The following is a 14157-nucleotide window of genomic DNA, read 5'->3' as shown; positions in this document are numbered from 1 at the left end:
AAAAAACTGAACGCCAAGCAAACTTATATTACATATGTACAGATCTCAGAACGTTAGAAGAAACAACGAATAAACTGGAAACAAAAATATGCTAGAGACTGACTAAAACAAACAAACGACTAAATAACTCCACAAGGCTGGAACTGAGCATGCCGCAAACAAAAAAAAAGAAACCGCCGTGCTTCACCTGGGGTAGGGCCCGACGAGAAAGCTCGCCAGCTAGCTGAGGCTGCGTGCCTTCGGTTGCGGAAGAGTCCGCCATCCGGCATCAATCGCATCGGTGACCGTCGCCTCAGATTGTACTAGTGCTCGGTACGGTTGCGTTCCGCAGCACCAGTTGTGCCTTTGCGCTTGCTTGTGATACCAATGGATACCGACGCAAACTCGTCAGACCGTGACGCATAGGCCTTCAGGTCTGCGATGTGGGCACGGCTGGTTTTCCCCGTAAGGGGATCCTCCAACAGGTACGCGAGCGGCGACCAGACTCTGACCACTCGGTACGGACCAAGCCACTTAGGAGCGAGCGAGGCTGAGAACCCCTTGCTCGCATCACTAAGAACGTGGTTGCGCTTCAGGACAAGATCACCCGCCTGAAAAGTCAGGCTGCGGTGCTTGCGGTCATACTGCGCCTTCTGTTGGGCTCTGGCTGCCGCCAAACTCTGCCTTGTTCTGTTGAAAGCCCGACCAAGCCGGTCCCGAAGCGTCGACGCATAAGCAGAGCAGTCTGCCCGCGTCTGCTCATCCCCGAGCTGGCTCTGCACGATGTTTGACATCGGATTCGCCAGCTCCCTCCCGAAATTGAAGAAGGCGGGAGAGAAACCAGTTGAGCGATTCTCAGCCGTTCGAATGGCGAACGCAAATTCGCTCAAATGGTCTGCCCAGTCCTTTTGACACTCGGCAAAGGCCGCCAGCATTGGCTTGAGCGTTCGGTTGATTCGCTCGGTCAAGTTGGACTGGGGATGGTAGGGTGAAGTGGTGTAGTGCTCGATTCCGAGGGAACGGCACGTGTTACCGAACACCCGAGCGGTGAAATAGGACGCATTGTCCGTGATCAGTCTTTCCGGAAAGCCGAACCGACAGAACATTTCCTGGAGTTTATCCAGCACCGCTCGTGCTGACACATTCCGAAGCGGGTACAACTCGACCCATTTGGAAAAATGGTCAGCTACCACCATCAGGTGAATGAAGCCCTGCTTACTCCTGGGGAAAGGCCCCATCAGATCGCAGGTGGCCATCTGCCACGGACGTACACTGTCAATTGGTTTCATCATTCCGGGCGGCTTGCCGCCCCTTGACATCACCGCTTGACAGACATGGCAGGAACGGCAATGGCGGAAAATGTCACGCTTCATGCCGGGCCACGTCACCGATTTACTCAGTTTTGTAAAAACTTTGGAGCCACTCAGGTGACCGGCCAGTGGTTCGTCATGAGAAAATCGCAACAGTGCGCCTCTCATACTTTTGGGGATAACCACCTTGAACGGGTCAATGGACTCATCATCGGTGGCTATGTATTTCAGCACGAGCCCGTCATGGTCCAGCAAATATGAATCCCCCGGGGCTCGCAGCGACACACGCTGGCTTTTACCCCCTGCGCCCGCTACAATACAAGTAGCGTTCGGCGCTCCGTCTCCCTGAGACCGTCGCTCATCTCGCGACACATGGGGTCATTTTGCTGGGCTTTCAGCAGCTCTTTCCGGCTGAAAACGATTCCAGTTCTCCCAGAGGGGGGCCTGGTCTCTTCCCCCTTCAGGTTTGCAGCCAAAATCTCCGCTCGCGACGGCGTCTTCGAGGCGCTCACGCGGAGCTCTGCCTCTCGCCCGCTTTGCGAAGCGCTGCTTGCCTGATTAGCGGAATGGGTTAGCCCGTTTGCGGGCTCCCCCTCCTTGCTGCCCGGCGGCTTGTCCGCTTTTCCGCCCGCTCCGCCTGCTGGCGTCAAGGCGCCGCTGGCGAGTGGGGCACGGGATAGCGCGTCAGCTACCACGTTCGTGCTCCCCTTTCGATACTGCACCGAAAAGTCGTAATGCTGTATCAGGAGAGCCCAGCGCGCCAGCCGACCCGCAGGCTCGCGGAGCCGCATCAGCCAACTGAGCGCACTGTGGTCTGTCTGCACCACGAATTGCGTTCCGTCAAGGTAGACGTCGAATTTACGCAGTGCAAACACGATGGCGAGGCACTCCTTCTCAGTCACGGAATAATTCCTCTCCGAGGGCAGCAAGGAAAGGCTGGCAAAGGCCAGCGGCTGCAGCACGCCATCGAAATCCTGTAGAACTGCTCCTAAACACAGATCGCTCGCGTCAGTCTGGACTACGAACTGTCTGGTCAGGTCGGGTAGCCTGAGCTGCGCTGTCTCGGCAATGGCACTAGACAGGAGGCGAAAGCATCGCTCTTGCTCGGGCCCCCATCGCCACGCGGCAGTCTTTCCCAAGAGCTTGGTCAAGGGTGCCTGCACGCGGGCACAGGACGGGATGAACGACCGATAGAAATTGGCCATTCCCAGAAAACGGCGGAGGCCGCGTACGTCCTTGGGCACGGGAAACTCGAGTATGGCTCCGAGTTTGTCCGCATCGGGCTCAATGGAGCCCTCGCCCAGCGTGAACCCTAGCAACTGAACTCGGGTCCGCGCTATTTGGGCTTTCGCAGGATTCAAAGTCATCCCAGCAGCCCATACCCTCGCGAGCACGTCGGCAATGTGGCCTAAGTGCTCATCGAAGGTTCGTGAATAAATCACGATATCGTCCAGGTAGCACATGGCGTGCGACCATTTAGCTTCCCCTAGGACGCGGTCCATGAGCCTCTGAAAAGTCGCAGGACCATTGCAGAGACCGAAGGGCATGCGAGTGAACTCACACAGCCCTCTGTGGCACGTGAAAGCGGTCTTAGACCGGTCAGCGTCCGCCATCTGGACCTGTAGGTAACCTTTGGAGGCATCTAGCGTGGAAAAGTACCGCGCACTGCCCAAGTTTCCTACGATTGAGCTGATCGTCGGGAGCGGATAGGCATCCTTTCGAGTCAGCGCATTCAGACGGCGATAATCCACACACAACCGGTGGCTGCCATCTTTCTTAGCCACCAACACAACCGCAGACGCCCAAGCGCTGGACGAGCGACGAAGAATGTCCGCCGACAGCATCTCATCCAGCAACCCATCGATCACCTGCCTTTTCGCAAAGCTGACGGGTCTAGGGTTGCACGTCAAAGGAAGCGCATCTCCGGTGTGGATCTTGTTGCTCACTAGATTAGTACAGCCAGGTTGATCCGTGAAGAGCTCATCGTACTGACGCAACAGTGCTGTCAAACGTGCCTTCTGAGTGTCATCCAACGTTACCGCAAAGGCGGCCAGCGGATGTGGTGCCTGGTCGTGCCGCGCCGCTCGGTCCCAAAGGGGAGCGTGAACGACGGGACGCTCGACAAAAGGGCTTGGCCCTGGTCGCTGAGCGTGGCTCTCTCCGAACGCCTTCACTGCGCAGGCAGTTATAGACACCGGTGGGCAGATGAACGGATTCAACGCAAGGTGCGCCTGTCAGAGGTCGTTGGACCCCTGGACAGGCTCGAGTAACGTACGCACCTTACGCTGTCTCGGAGGGGTCTCTCTCTCTGGGCCCCCGCTCGGACGGTCGCGCGCCGCGCGACCACCCAAAACAGGTCCCGAATTCCCGCCAAAAGTCACCAATGGCAAAGGCCCTTGGGAAGCCGGGGGCGGAGCTGCGGCCGAATTGCAGCGATTAGCCACCAGCCGTCTCTCCGCTGCCCGAGGCGGGAGAAAGGGAAAGAGGGCGACGCGGGATGCCGCGCAGACGCCACGGCGGGAATCTAGCAGGCTTCCCACAAACATTGTAAAACGCCATCTGATACATTGGTCGGTCATAGAACCCCACTTAGTGCGAGACTCAGCCCTGATACCTGACCGGTGCATAATACGGATGCCACCTCTAGGCCAGGTCATCCCCCGGATAGGCCGCCACCTGGACACCCTCCGGTGGCGAAACCACTGTAAGCGTCTTTGAAAACCTTCCATATATTAACCAGACCTGAACATCACCCCTTTAATGTCACGGGGAAAATACCCTCTTTCCTGCATTTAGGTCTCAGGGCTGCCATTTCCAGGTTCTGTCTGCGGTTTCCTGACCGCGGTTAGAATATATGTCACCCTGTGTACTTGCTCACTGACATAATTCCTGAGGCCCATACAAATCAGTTCGAAAAAACTTTCTTCTAGATGTGCGCCAAATTTAGCTCGACGGCCTCCGCCGCGGCTGTCTCGTGTTTTAAGTAGTATGCATTCACATGCAATGGTACAGTCGCGAGTTATAAAGGTTAGCACGATGACGTCACCGGAGCAGGCAACCGTAAGCACCACCTGCTTTTGTCCCACACCTTACTGTTGTTTCGGTCGTGTGTAACACAGTGGACTGTGGCGTGGAAGCTGTGATGCCAGCGCATTTGACAGCTGGTGATATCGCTCTGTCGTTGAGTAAAAGTAAGGAGGTCTGGAATTGAAGCCACGATCCTCCAACACAGCTTGAACATGTCGTGCGAAACAAGCTCTAGGCTTGTTGGTTAGGTAAAAAGCATTCTGGAATATTCTTGCGTCTAGAAAAGTAATTTTGAAATTACAGTTCCAAGAGAGACAAAATAATATTGGACAGTTCATTAATCAATCACTACATACTTCCTATGGCACTAAAAAACGATGGTGTCTTTGGAACCAAAGTTTTTCTGTTTTTTTTTGTTGCTGCAGGAAGAATTAACTGAGCAATCATTTTCAATGAATCAGTTCCGGTAGTGAGCCCAAGACCGCTACATATAGCGTGCGGTCCTCTACCCATTGTGCCATATACGCCGCCAGTAGCTGACGATTGTTCTGTCGGTGTAGATATTATGACAAGTTTAACATTTCGTGTAGTCTCCAGGGTCACGCCCTCGCGTAGGTGCATACGCGGTGCTCCTTTTTGAGACAGCAGGTTAAAAATATTGGTGGTTTAAAGTAATGATACGTCGCCCACCGCACTGGCTGTCCGTGGTAGTGGTCACTACCTAAATTCTGGGATACACTTGGCGTAAGTACCTGCGAAAGTAAGGCGACTACACGGCGCGCTGCATGCGCAAGTCATGGGCTCAGCTCTCACTGGTGGGGCATGTTGTTCCTTATTTCTTGGAATTATCTCCAATCTCAAATCATTGCACAGTTACTTCCAATTTGCGATAGTAAAGCAGAATAGGAAGAGAAGCAGCAGAATTTCACTGTGCATAAATTGGTTGAAAAAAAAAACACTGGTTTTAGTAAGGTACACTCTCGTACTAGTTGGTTCAATTGGCTGTAAAAGAATCGAATGTACTGATCCGGAGTATTGGGGTTAAACACGACTGCAGCGGCCGCGTGTCGTGGAGGCAAAATGCGAAAAAGCTGCCGTGTGCTGTGTGATATCTCTACGCGTTAAAGATCCCCAAGCGCTCGATATTATTCCGGAGCCCCCACTACGGCACCTGTTTCTTCTCTTAGTCACACCTTTGTCTCTTCTCCTACGGCGCGGTTCAGGTGTCCGCCGAAATGTGAGAGAGATACTGCGCCATTTCCTTTCATCAAGAACCATTTTAAATCTAGACATAGCACGGGGACGTCGTGCTTCACCTTTTACCCTCCTCTTACGCCCGGCCCTGCCCCCCCCCCCCCCTCCCAAATGTTGGAATGTTTTAATGCGACAGCATTGAAGGTCCCGTTCACGAGATAAGACGGCGTCTGTCCGTCCGTGTCACGAAAAAGCAGGTGGCCACCAGCCACGGACAGGTGGTGAAAACCTGCCCTCGGCATAGTGGACAACCAGCACACCATTACATTCCGCATCTGATCTTGGCCAAGAAACAGACAGCCTCCCGAAGACCTATCTGTTCAAAGAAGGGCCCTGCGGGAGCTAAGGAAGAGCAACCTGGGTCTCACAAGCCCCACTCGTGGCGGTGTTTGAAACAGCCACCTGTCAGTTCACTTTCGCATCTCTTAAACGCTGCGCCACTGCGGCAGGACTTGTGCGGGGACTCCCCGCGATTTATGAATCTATGAAATATAAGGAGAACTTGTGTGGGACAGACCTTTAATGCAATCGCTTTGGAGTCTTTAGAGTAGGTTAAGTGTTCTCATAGTTTGTGTGCACATTGTGCAAGTTTGTGTGCTGTCCGTTTGTTTTGCTTGGGTTGTCCCACCTACCTGTTCAAGCCACATGAGAGCTCGGCTCCCGGCTGAATAGACAGGAGGACTCATCGTAAAGCATCGCGTTGCGGCAGCGTAGGACACTGACAGCATACGCAAGCAGGGCTGCAAGAAAGATGATATCGTTTCCAATATCAGTATTTTGGTACTATGCGAGACGAAGGGGCGATCAAATGCGGCTTCATGTTCCGTAGAACTTTCTTGCCACCACTCCGTACGATCAATTTGTGTACGTTTCACGAGCGAAAAACAATAAAAGTTGGAATTGCATCTGCCAGAAAAGTCATTGAATCTTACTGTGTAGTAGTACATAAAGCATAACTGAACTCATTTCAGATGAGGACCTGAAATAATCAAATGTTAACACTAACAGAACGAGCGATGGTGGATGCAAGTGGCGCAAAATCATGCAATCCCTATGAGCTTCCGTTTTCAGCATCACGCTGATAGCCCTTTTTTTTCGTTTACAGATTGCCTTGTCGCCTGGCAAGGCCCGCACCAACTCCGTCCAGGCCACCGTGAGTTGTGACGGCAGTCTCTGCATGCAACAGTCGTTCACTAACGCGCAAACTGCGGCTGACAACGCTGTACAAGGGTGAACAATGGCATGTCGAGGAACCCAGGGACTATTTTAAGGAGGATTATTTAAGGAAGGCCTAATTCAAAACTTTGAACCGAGATATTTTGTTTGAGACAGCTTCATTGCCGTCATTTGTTTTTCCTTTTTTTTCCATCATGGTACTAAGTAAACCAAATCCTTCAAGGATGGACCACAAATGCACCTTCACCGCACCTTGAGATGGACGGCGAGCTAGGGCGTCCATGAAAAGTGCTTTTCGTTCCATATTATGTGCCGGTTCGTCGCCAAAGGTAGAAAACAAAAGTAATGGTTGACAATGATGAAACCAGAACTGTCTCTATATGTACGTAGAACATATTGTAGTTATGGCAGCTGGCGGAATCTCCTCCCTCTTAAGCAGACCGACAGAAATTAAACGGGTGCGATCGCTCTTTTTCTCTGCACAAGAAGACAGGGCAGTATGCGTACATTGCGCATGCAGTTGTCACTTTTGCCAGAGCCGTTGCTTAGTTTCCTGGCTACAAGGAGATAAATAGAGGAAGGTGCACGATGCCACGTATTACTCCCGCGTGTGGCTGAGTAGCAAGCGAGAGAACTGGGAGAAGGACAAGATGAAATTCTCTTTTCATGCGACGAAATTTATCTGGTTAAGTGTCGCAGAAATCGCAAACAGAAAAGAAGCCACATCTGGGCGTGCTGCGGAGGCTCGTGCACTTCTCACGCCTTTCTTGCGGAGCCAACGCTCTGGTGTGCTCTTGGTTTTGAATAAATGAAAGGCGCAGTAACTGTCTCACATCTCGGTGGACACCTCAACGACGCCATTGGGAAGGGAGGAAGATGGGAGTGAAAGAAGAAAGGGAAAGGTGCCGTAGCGGTGGGCTGCGGAATAATTTCGGCCACATAGGGATCACTAACGTACACTGACATCGCACAGCACACGGGTGTCTGTCCGTTTCGCCTCCAAAGAAACGCGGCCACCACGGCCGCGTTCGGACCAGGGCACTCGAACTCAGCATCCGAGTGCGCTAACCACTGAGTCACCGCTCCATGTCCCCGAGAGCAGACGAGGCTCGTCAGCTGGGAGGTCGGGGGAGAGAGACGCTAAATGGCTGCGAAACTCCGCGGTGTGCTTCCTATCAGCACACTCAGTTTACTTTCTATTATCATAGATTATATTTACTTAGCGGTTCTAGGCGAATAGCCCATGGTAATTAATGTTTACTAATGCCTTATTCATCAGTACAAAGAAAAAACACGCAGGACAAAATTAAGTGTCCCTACTCTTTTAAGATTACCAAAGAGAATCGCATCACAGGTCTTCAATTCCAAGTTTTTCACTGTATATTAAGAGGAAACGCCTTTGCGAAATATGTCACACACTGTTTCCGTGAGGGGCACATACTTTGTAGACACGGGGCACCACAGCAGCCCAAATATGGTGGTTTATTGGCTATCCACCTGTCTTTACAAGCTCGAAATACTTTAAATATTTTTTTATTAATCCTTCTCTCGTTTAATTTTCAGTCCGGTCATTACCTTGCACATTTGTGGTCGTGTGACTCGGAAGCAGTTGGTCACTCAGTCGTCTCCACATCCTTATGAAGCCATTCTTGATCAATCTCAGCGCTGGGTTCTGTTCCGCAATTCGTCGTGGAGCGCACATAAAGCCTGCTATAACCGTGCACGATGAAAACCACTTAAAGCGCCGAAGCGCCGGAGTTACCATGCTGCACAACTGCAATGTATGCGGCAAAATGCAATTGCAGCAACTCAGTGCATCTGCCCTGACTTTCAGCAATGGCCTATGATGAATGAGGTCGACGCAGGAGTCACAATGCACGTTACGGCTACGGCACTGAGTCTCAGATAGAACGAACGTTCCTACCGCAACGAAAATGCAGGCCCCAGAACCCCGCGTGCAGGATCGCGCCGTCCATCCGCAGTTTTCATCGCGAACGTATGCATAAGTGTTAAAAAATTCAGAGGGCACTGGCGAAAGCATAAGTGCGTTATCGTGAGCGTTCGAACTCGACACAGGTTGCGCACTGAGAAATAAAACGAATACGCGCCTCCGAACGGCGATTCCACAAACGCTGAATCCATAAAGGTCCGTGCGAAACACTCGGGCACTCGATTTGAACGCTACTGCGGCCGCGGAAAGCGAAGCGCTGCCAGAACGATTAAGCAACTTGTTTATTCTGCATGCTGGGGCGCACAGAAGAAGCCCCCATTTTCTTTGTTACGCCAATGATCACAGCAAGCGTCAAGACGCACCCAGAAAATATCGTAAAGAAATATCCATCGGCACCATACAAGGCTTCGCCAGCTTTACGGAAATATCCAAGATATCAAATTTCAGAAAGTTTGAAACAACATAGAAAAGGTCATCCAACGCGCATCGAAGAAGCGTTGCACGTCGTGCAGCAAGCATGAATAGAGATATGAACAAACGTTGCGCAATATTACGAAAAACACTTGCTCAAGCTCACGAACATAGGCACAAAACTAACCCCAGTGTAGGCTGAGAATAGAGCGCACGCACTGTCTAGAACAAACTATCAACCACTCACGAAAGTAATTCCAGGCACATAGGTGCCAAAATTTACAACGATCACCTGATTTCACTACGACGAAAAAGAGGTTGTGAGTGCGACTTTCACTGACACTTTTTGTACCGAGCTTATGTGCACTTCAATGCCCCGGTGTTAAAAGTGTTACCTTACTTCTACCCTTGTTACCTCCGTACGCTTTGCGTGGTCTTCAACTGCATGGTAGAGAGAGGTTGGTCAGATGGCCCTTGATAATCAGAAAGTGAACAAGGCAAAAAAAAAAATCAGCGTGCTTGCCAACTTTTCGACAAATGGACTTGTCCACTTGTCGAAACGAAGACAAGTCCAGAAGAAGAAAAAAAGTCTAGTCCAAACGTTGGCAAGCCTCTTGTGGTATTCCTGAACTGCAATGAAGCGGACACCAGAAGTTGTTTTTATGAATTATGCATAATACAAATTCCCCGAGTGCTCACTTAAACTGTGTTTAAAACTTCTGATCTCAATTTCATTAAAATCGTGATTAATCGTATATTACCTTTATAACATTGTAAAACGCCATCTGAAACATTGGTTGGTCATAGAACCCCACTTAGTGCGAGACTCAGCCCTGATACCTGACCGGTGCATAATAAGGATGCCACCTCTAGGCCAGGTCATTCCCCGGATAGGCCCCCACCTGGTCACCCTCCGGTGGCGAAACCACTGTAAGCGTCTTTGAAAACCTTCCATATATTAACCAGACCTGAACATCACCCCTTTAATGACACGGGGAAAATACCCTCTTTCCTGTCATTTAGGTCTCAGGGCTGCCATTTCCAGGTTCTGCCTGCGGTTGCCTGACCGTGGTTAGAATATATGTCACCCTGTGTACTTGCTCACTGACATATTTCCTAAGGCCCTTACAAATCAGTTCGAAGAAACTTTCTTCTAGATGTGCGCCAACTTTAGCCCGACGGCCTCCGCCACGGCTGTCTCGTGTTTTAAGTAGTATGCATTCACATGCAATGGTACAGTCGCGAGTTAAAGAGGTTAGCACGATGACGTCACCGGAGCAGGCAACCGTAAGCACCACCTGTTTTTGTCCCACACCTTATTGTTGTTTCGGTCGTGTGTAACACAGTGGTCTGTGGCGTGGAAGCTGTGATTCCAGCGCATTTGACAGCTGGTGATATCGCTCTGTCGTTGAGTAAAAGTAAGGAGGTCTGGAATTGAAGCCACGATCCTCCAACACAGCTTGAATATATCGTGCGAAACTAGCTCTAGCCTTATTGGTTAGGTAAAAAAGCATTCTGAAATATTCTTGCGTCTAGAAAAGTCATTTTTAAATTACAGTTCCTAGAGAGACATAATAATATTGGACAGTTCATTAATCAATCACTACATACTTCCTATGGCACTAAAAAATGATAGTGTCTTTGGAACCAAGGTTTTTCTGTTTTTTTTTTTGTTTCTGCTGGAAGAATTAACTGAGCAATCATTTTGAATGAGTCGGTTCTGGTAGTGAGCCCAAGACCGCTACATATAGCGTGCGGTCCTCTACCCATTGTGCCATATACGCCGCCAGTAGCTGACGATTGTTCTGTCGGTGTAGACATTATGACAAGTTTAACATTTCGTGTACTCTCCAGGGTCACGCTCTCACGTAGGTGCACACGCGGTGCACCTTTTTGAGACAGCAGGTTAAAAATATTGGTGGTTTAAACTAATGATAGGTCGCCCACCGCACTGGCTGTCAATGGTAGTGGTCACTACCTAAATTCTATTATACACTTGGCGTAAGTACCTGCGAAAGTAAGGCGACTACACGGCGCGCTGCATGCGGATGTCATGGGTTCAGCTCTCACTGGTGAGGCATGTTGTTCCTTATTTCTTGGAATTATCTCCAATCTCAAATCATTGCTCAGTTACTTCCAATTTGCGATAGTAAAGCAGAAGAGGAAGAGAAGCAGCAGAATATCACTGTGCATAAATTGGTTGAAAAAAAAATACTGGTTTTAGCAAGGAACACTCTCGTATAGTTGGTTCAATTGGCTGTAAAAAATCGAATGTACTGATCCGGAGTATAGGGGTTAAACACGACTGCGGCGGCCGCGTGTCGATGGAGGCAAAATGCGAAAAAGCTGCCATGTGCTGTGTGATATCTCTACGCGTTAAAGATCCCCAAGCGCTCGAAATTATTCCGGAGCCCCCACTACGGCACCTGTTTCTTCTCTTAGTCACACCTTTTTCTCTTTCCCTACGGCGTGGTTCAGGTGTCCGCCGAAATGTGAGACAGATACTGCGCCATTTCCTTTCCTCAAGAACCATTTTAAATCTAGACATAGCATGGGGACGTCGTGCTTCATCTCCTCCCCTCCTCTTACGCCCGGCCCTGCCCCCCCCTCCCAAATGTTGGAATGTTTTAATGCGAAAGCATTAGAGGTCCCGTTCATGAGATAAGTCGGCATCTGTCCGTCCCTGTCACGAAAAAGCAGGTGGCCACCAGCCACGGACAGGTGGTAAAAGCCTGCCCACGGCGTAGTGGACAACCAGCACACCATAACATTCCGCATCAGATCTTGGCCAAGAAACAGACAGCCTCCCGAAGACCTATCTGTTCAAAGAAGGGCCCTACGGGAGCTCAGGAAGAGCTACCTGGGTCTCACAAGCCCCACTCGTGGCGGTGTTTGAAACAGCCACCTGTCAGTTCACTTTCGCATCTCTGAAACGCTGCGCCACTGCGCCAGGACTTGTGCGGGGACTCCCCGCGATTTATGATTCTGTGAAATATAAGGAGAACTTGTGTGGGACAGACCTTTCATGCAATCGCATCGGAGTCTTTAGAGTAGGTTAAGTGTTCTCATAGTTTGCGTGCACATTGTGCAAGTTTGTGTGCTCTCCGTTTGTTTTGATTGGGTCGTCCCACCTTCCTGTTCAAGCCACATGAGAGCTCGGCTCCCGGCTGAATAGACAGGAGGACTCATCGTAAAGCGTCGCGTTGCGGCAGCGTAGGACACTGACAGCATACGCAAGCAGGGCTGCAAGAAAGATGATATCGTTTCCAATATCAGTATTTTGGTACTATGCGAGACGAAGGGGCGATCAAATGCGGCTTCATGTTCCGTAGAACTTTCTTGCCACCACTCCGTACGATCAATTTGTGCACGTTTCACGAGCGAAAAACAATAAAAGTTGGAATTGCATCTGCCAGAAAAGTCATTGAATCTTACTTTGTAGTAGTACATAAAGCAAAACTGAACTCATTTCAGATGAGGACCTGAAATAATCAATTGTTAACACTAACAGAACGAGCGAAGGTGGATGCAAATGGCGCAAAATCATGCAATCCCTGTGAGCTTTCGTTCTCAGCATCACGCTGATAGCCATTTTTTTTTCGTTTACAGATTGCCTCGTCGCCTTGCAAGGCCCGCACCAACTCCGTCCAGGCCACCGTGAGTTGTGACGGCAGTCTCTGCATGCGCAGACTGCGGCTGACAACGCTGTACAAGGATGAACAATGGCACGCCGAGGAACCCAGGGACAATTTTAAGGAGGATAATTTAAGGAAGGGCTAATTTAAAATTTGAACCGAGATATTTTGTTTGAGACAGCTTCATTGCCGTTATTTGTTTTTTCTTTTTTTTCCATCATGGTACTAAGCAAACCAAATCCTTCAAGGATGGACCACAAATGCACCTTCACCGCACCTTGAGATGGACAGCGAGCTAGGGTGTCCATGAAAAGTGCTTTTCGTTCCATATTATGTGCCGGTTCGTCGCCAAAGGTAGAAAACAAAAGTAATGGTTGATGATGATGAAACCAGCACTGTCACTATATGTACGTAGAACATATTGTAGTGATGGCAGCTGGCTGGATCTCCTCCCTCTTAAGCAGACCGACAGAAAATAAACGGGTGCGATCGCTCTTTTTCTCTGCACAAGAAGACAGGGCAGTATGCGTACATTGCGCATGCAGTTGTCACCTTTGCCAGAGCGTTGCTTAGTTTCCTGGCTACAAGGAGATAAATAGAGGACGGTGCACGATGCCACGCATTGCTCCCGCGTGTGGCTGAGTAGCAAGCGAGAGAAGTGGGAGAAGGACAAGATGAAATTCTCTTTTCATGCGACGAAATTTATCTGGTTAAGTGTCGCAGAAATCGCAAACAGAAAAGAAGCCACATCTGGGCGTGCTGCGGAGGCTCGTGCACTTCTCACGCCTTTCTTGCGGTGCCAACGCTCTGGAGTGCTCTTGGTTTTGAATAAATGAAAGGCGCAGTAACTCTCTCACATCTCGTTGGACACCTCAACCACGCCATTGGGAAGGGAGGAAGATGGGAGTGAAAGAAGAAAGGGAAAGGTGCCGTAGCGGTGGGCTGCGGAATAATTTCGACCACATAGGGATCACTAACGTACACTGACATCGCACAGCAGACAGGTGTCTGTCCGTTTCGCCTCCAAAGAAACGCGGCCACTACGGCCGCGATCGGACCAGGGCACTCGAACTCAGTATCCGAGTGCGCTAACCACTGAGCCACCGCTTCATGTTCCCGAGAGCAGACGAGGCTCGTCTGCTGGGAGGTCGGGGGAGAGAGACGCTAAATGGCTGCGAAAATCCGCGGTGCTTCCTATCAGCACACTCACTTTACTTTCTATTATCATAGATTATATGTACTTAGCGGTTCTAGGCGAATAGCCCATGGTAATTCATGTATACTAATGCCTTATTCATCAGTACAAAGAAAAAACACACAGAAAAAAATTGGGTGTCCCTACTCTTTTAAGATTACCCAAGAGAATCGCATCACAGGTCTTCAATTCCAAGTTTTGCGCTGTATATTAAGAGGA

General features: G+C 50.1%; 1 protein-coding gene across 1 annotated transcript in view; it reads left to right on the top strand.

Annotated features, from left to right (window-relative positions):
* LOC144113685 (uncharacterized) overlaps positions 1–14157 on the top strand; it is an 81990-nt gene that overhangs the window by 53700 nt on the left and 14133 nt on the right. Inside the window, exon 16 of the mRNA XM_077646925.1 lies at positions 12718–12765. Within this exon, the coding sequence (XP_077503051.1) occupies positions 12718–12765 (48 nt within the window). The remainder of the gene's footprint in view (positions 1–12717; positions 12766–14157) is intronic.

This window comes from Amblyomma americanum, chromosome 1 (assembly GCF_052857255.1).
Source record: "Amblyomma americanum isolate KBUSLIRL-KWMA chromosome 1, ASM5285725v1, whole genome shotgun sequence".
Lineage (NCBI taxonomy): Eukaryota > Metazoa > Arthropoda > Arachnida > Ixodida > Ixodidae > Amblyomma > Amblyomma americanum.
This window is presented reverse-complemented; position numbering and strand designations above follow the sequence as displayed.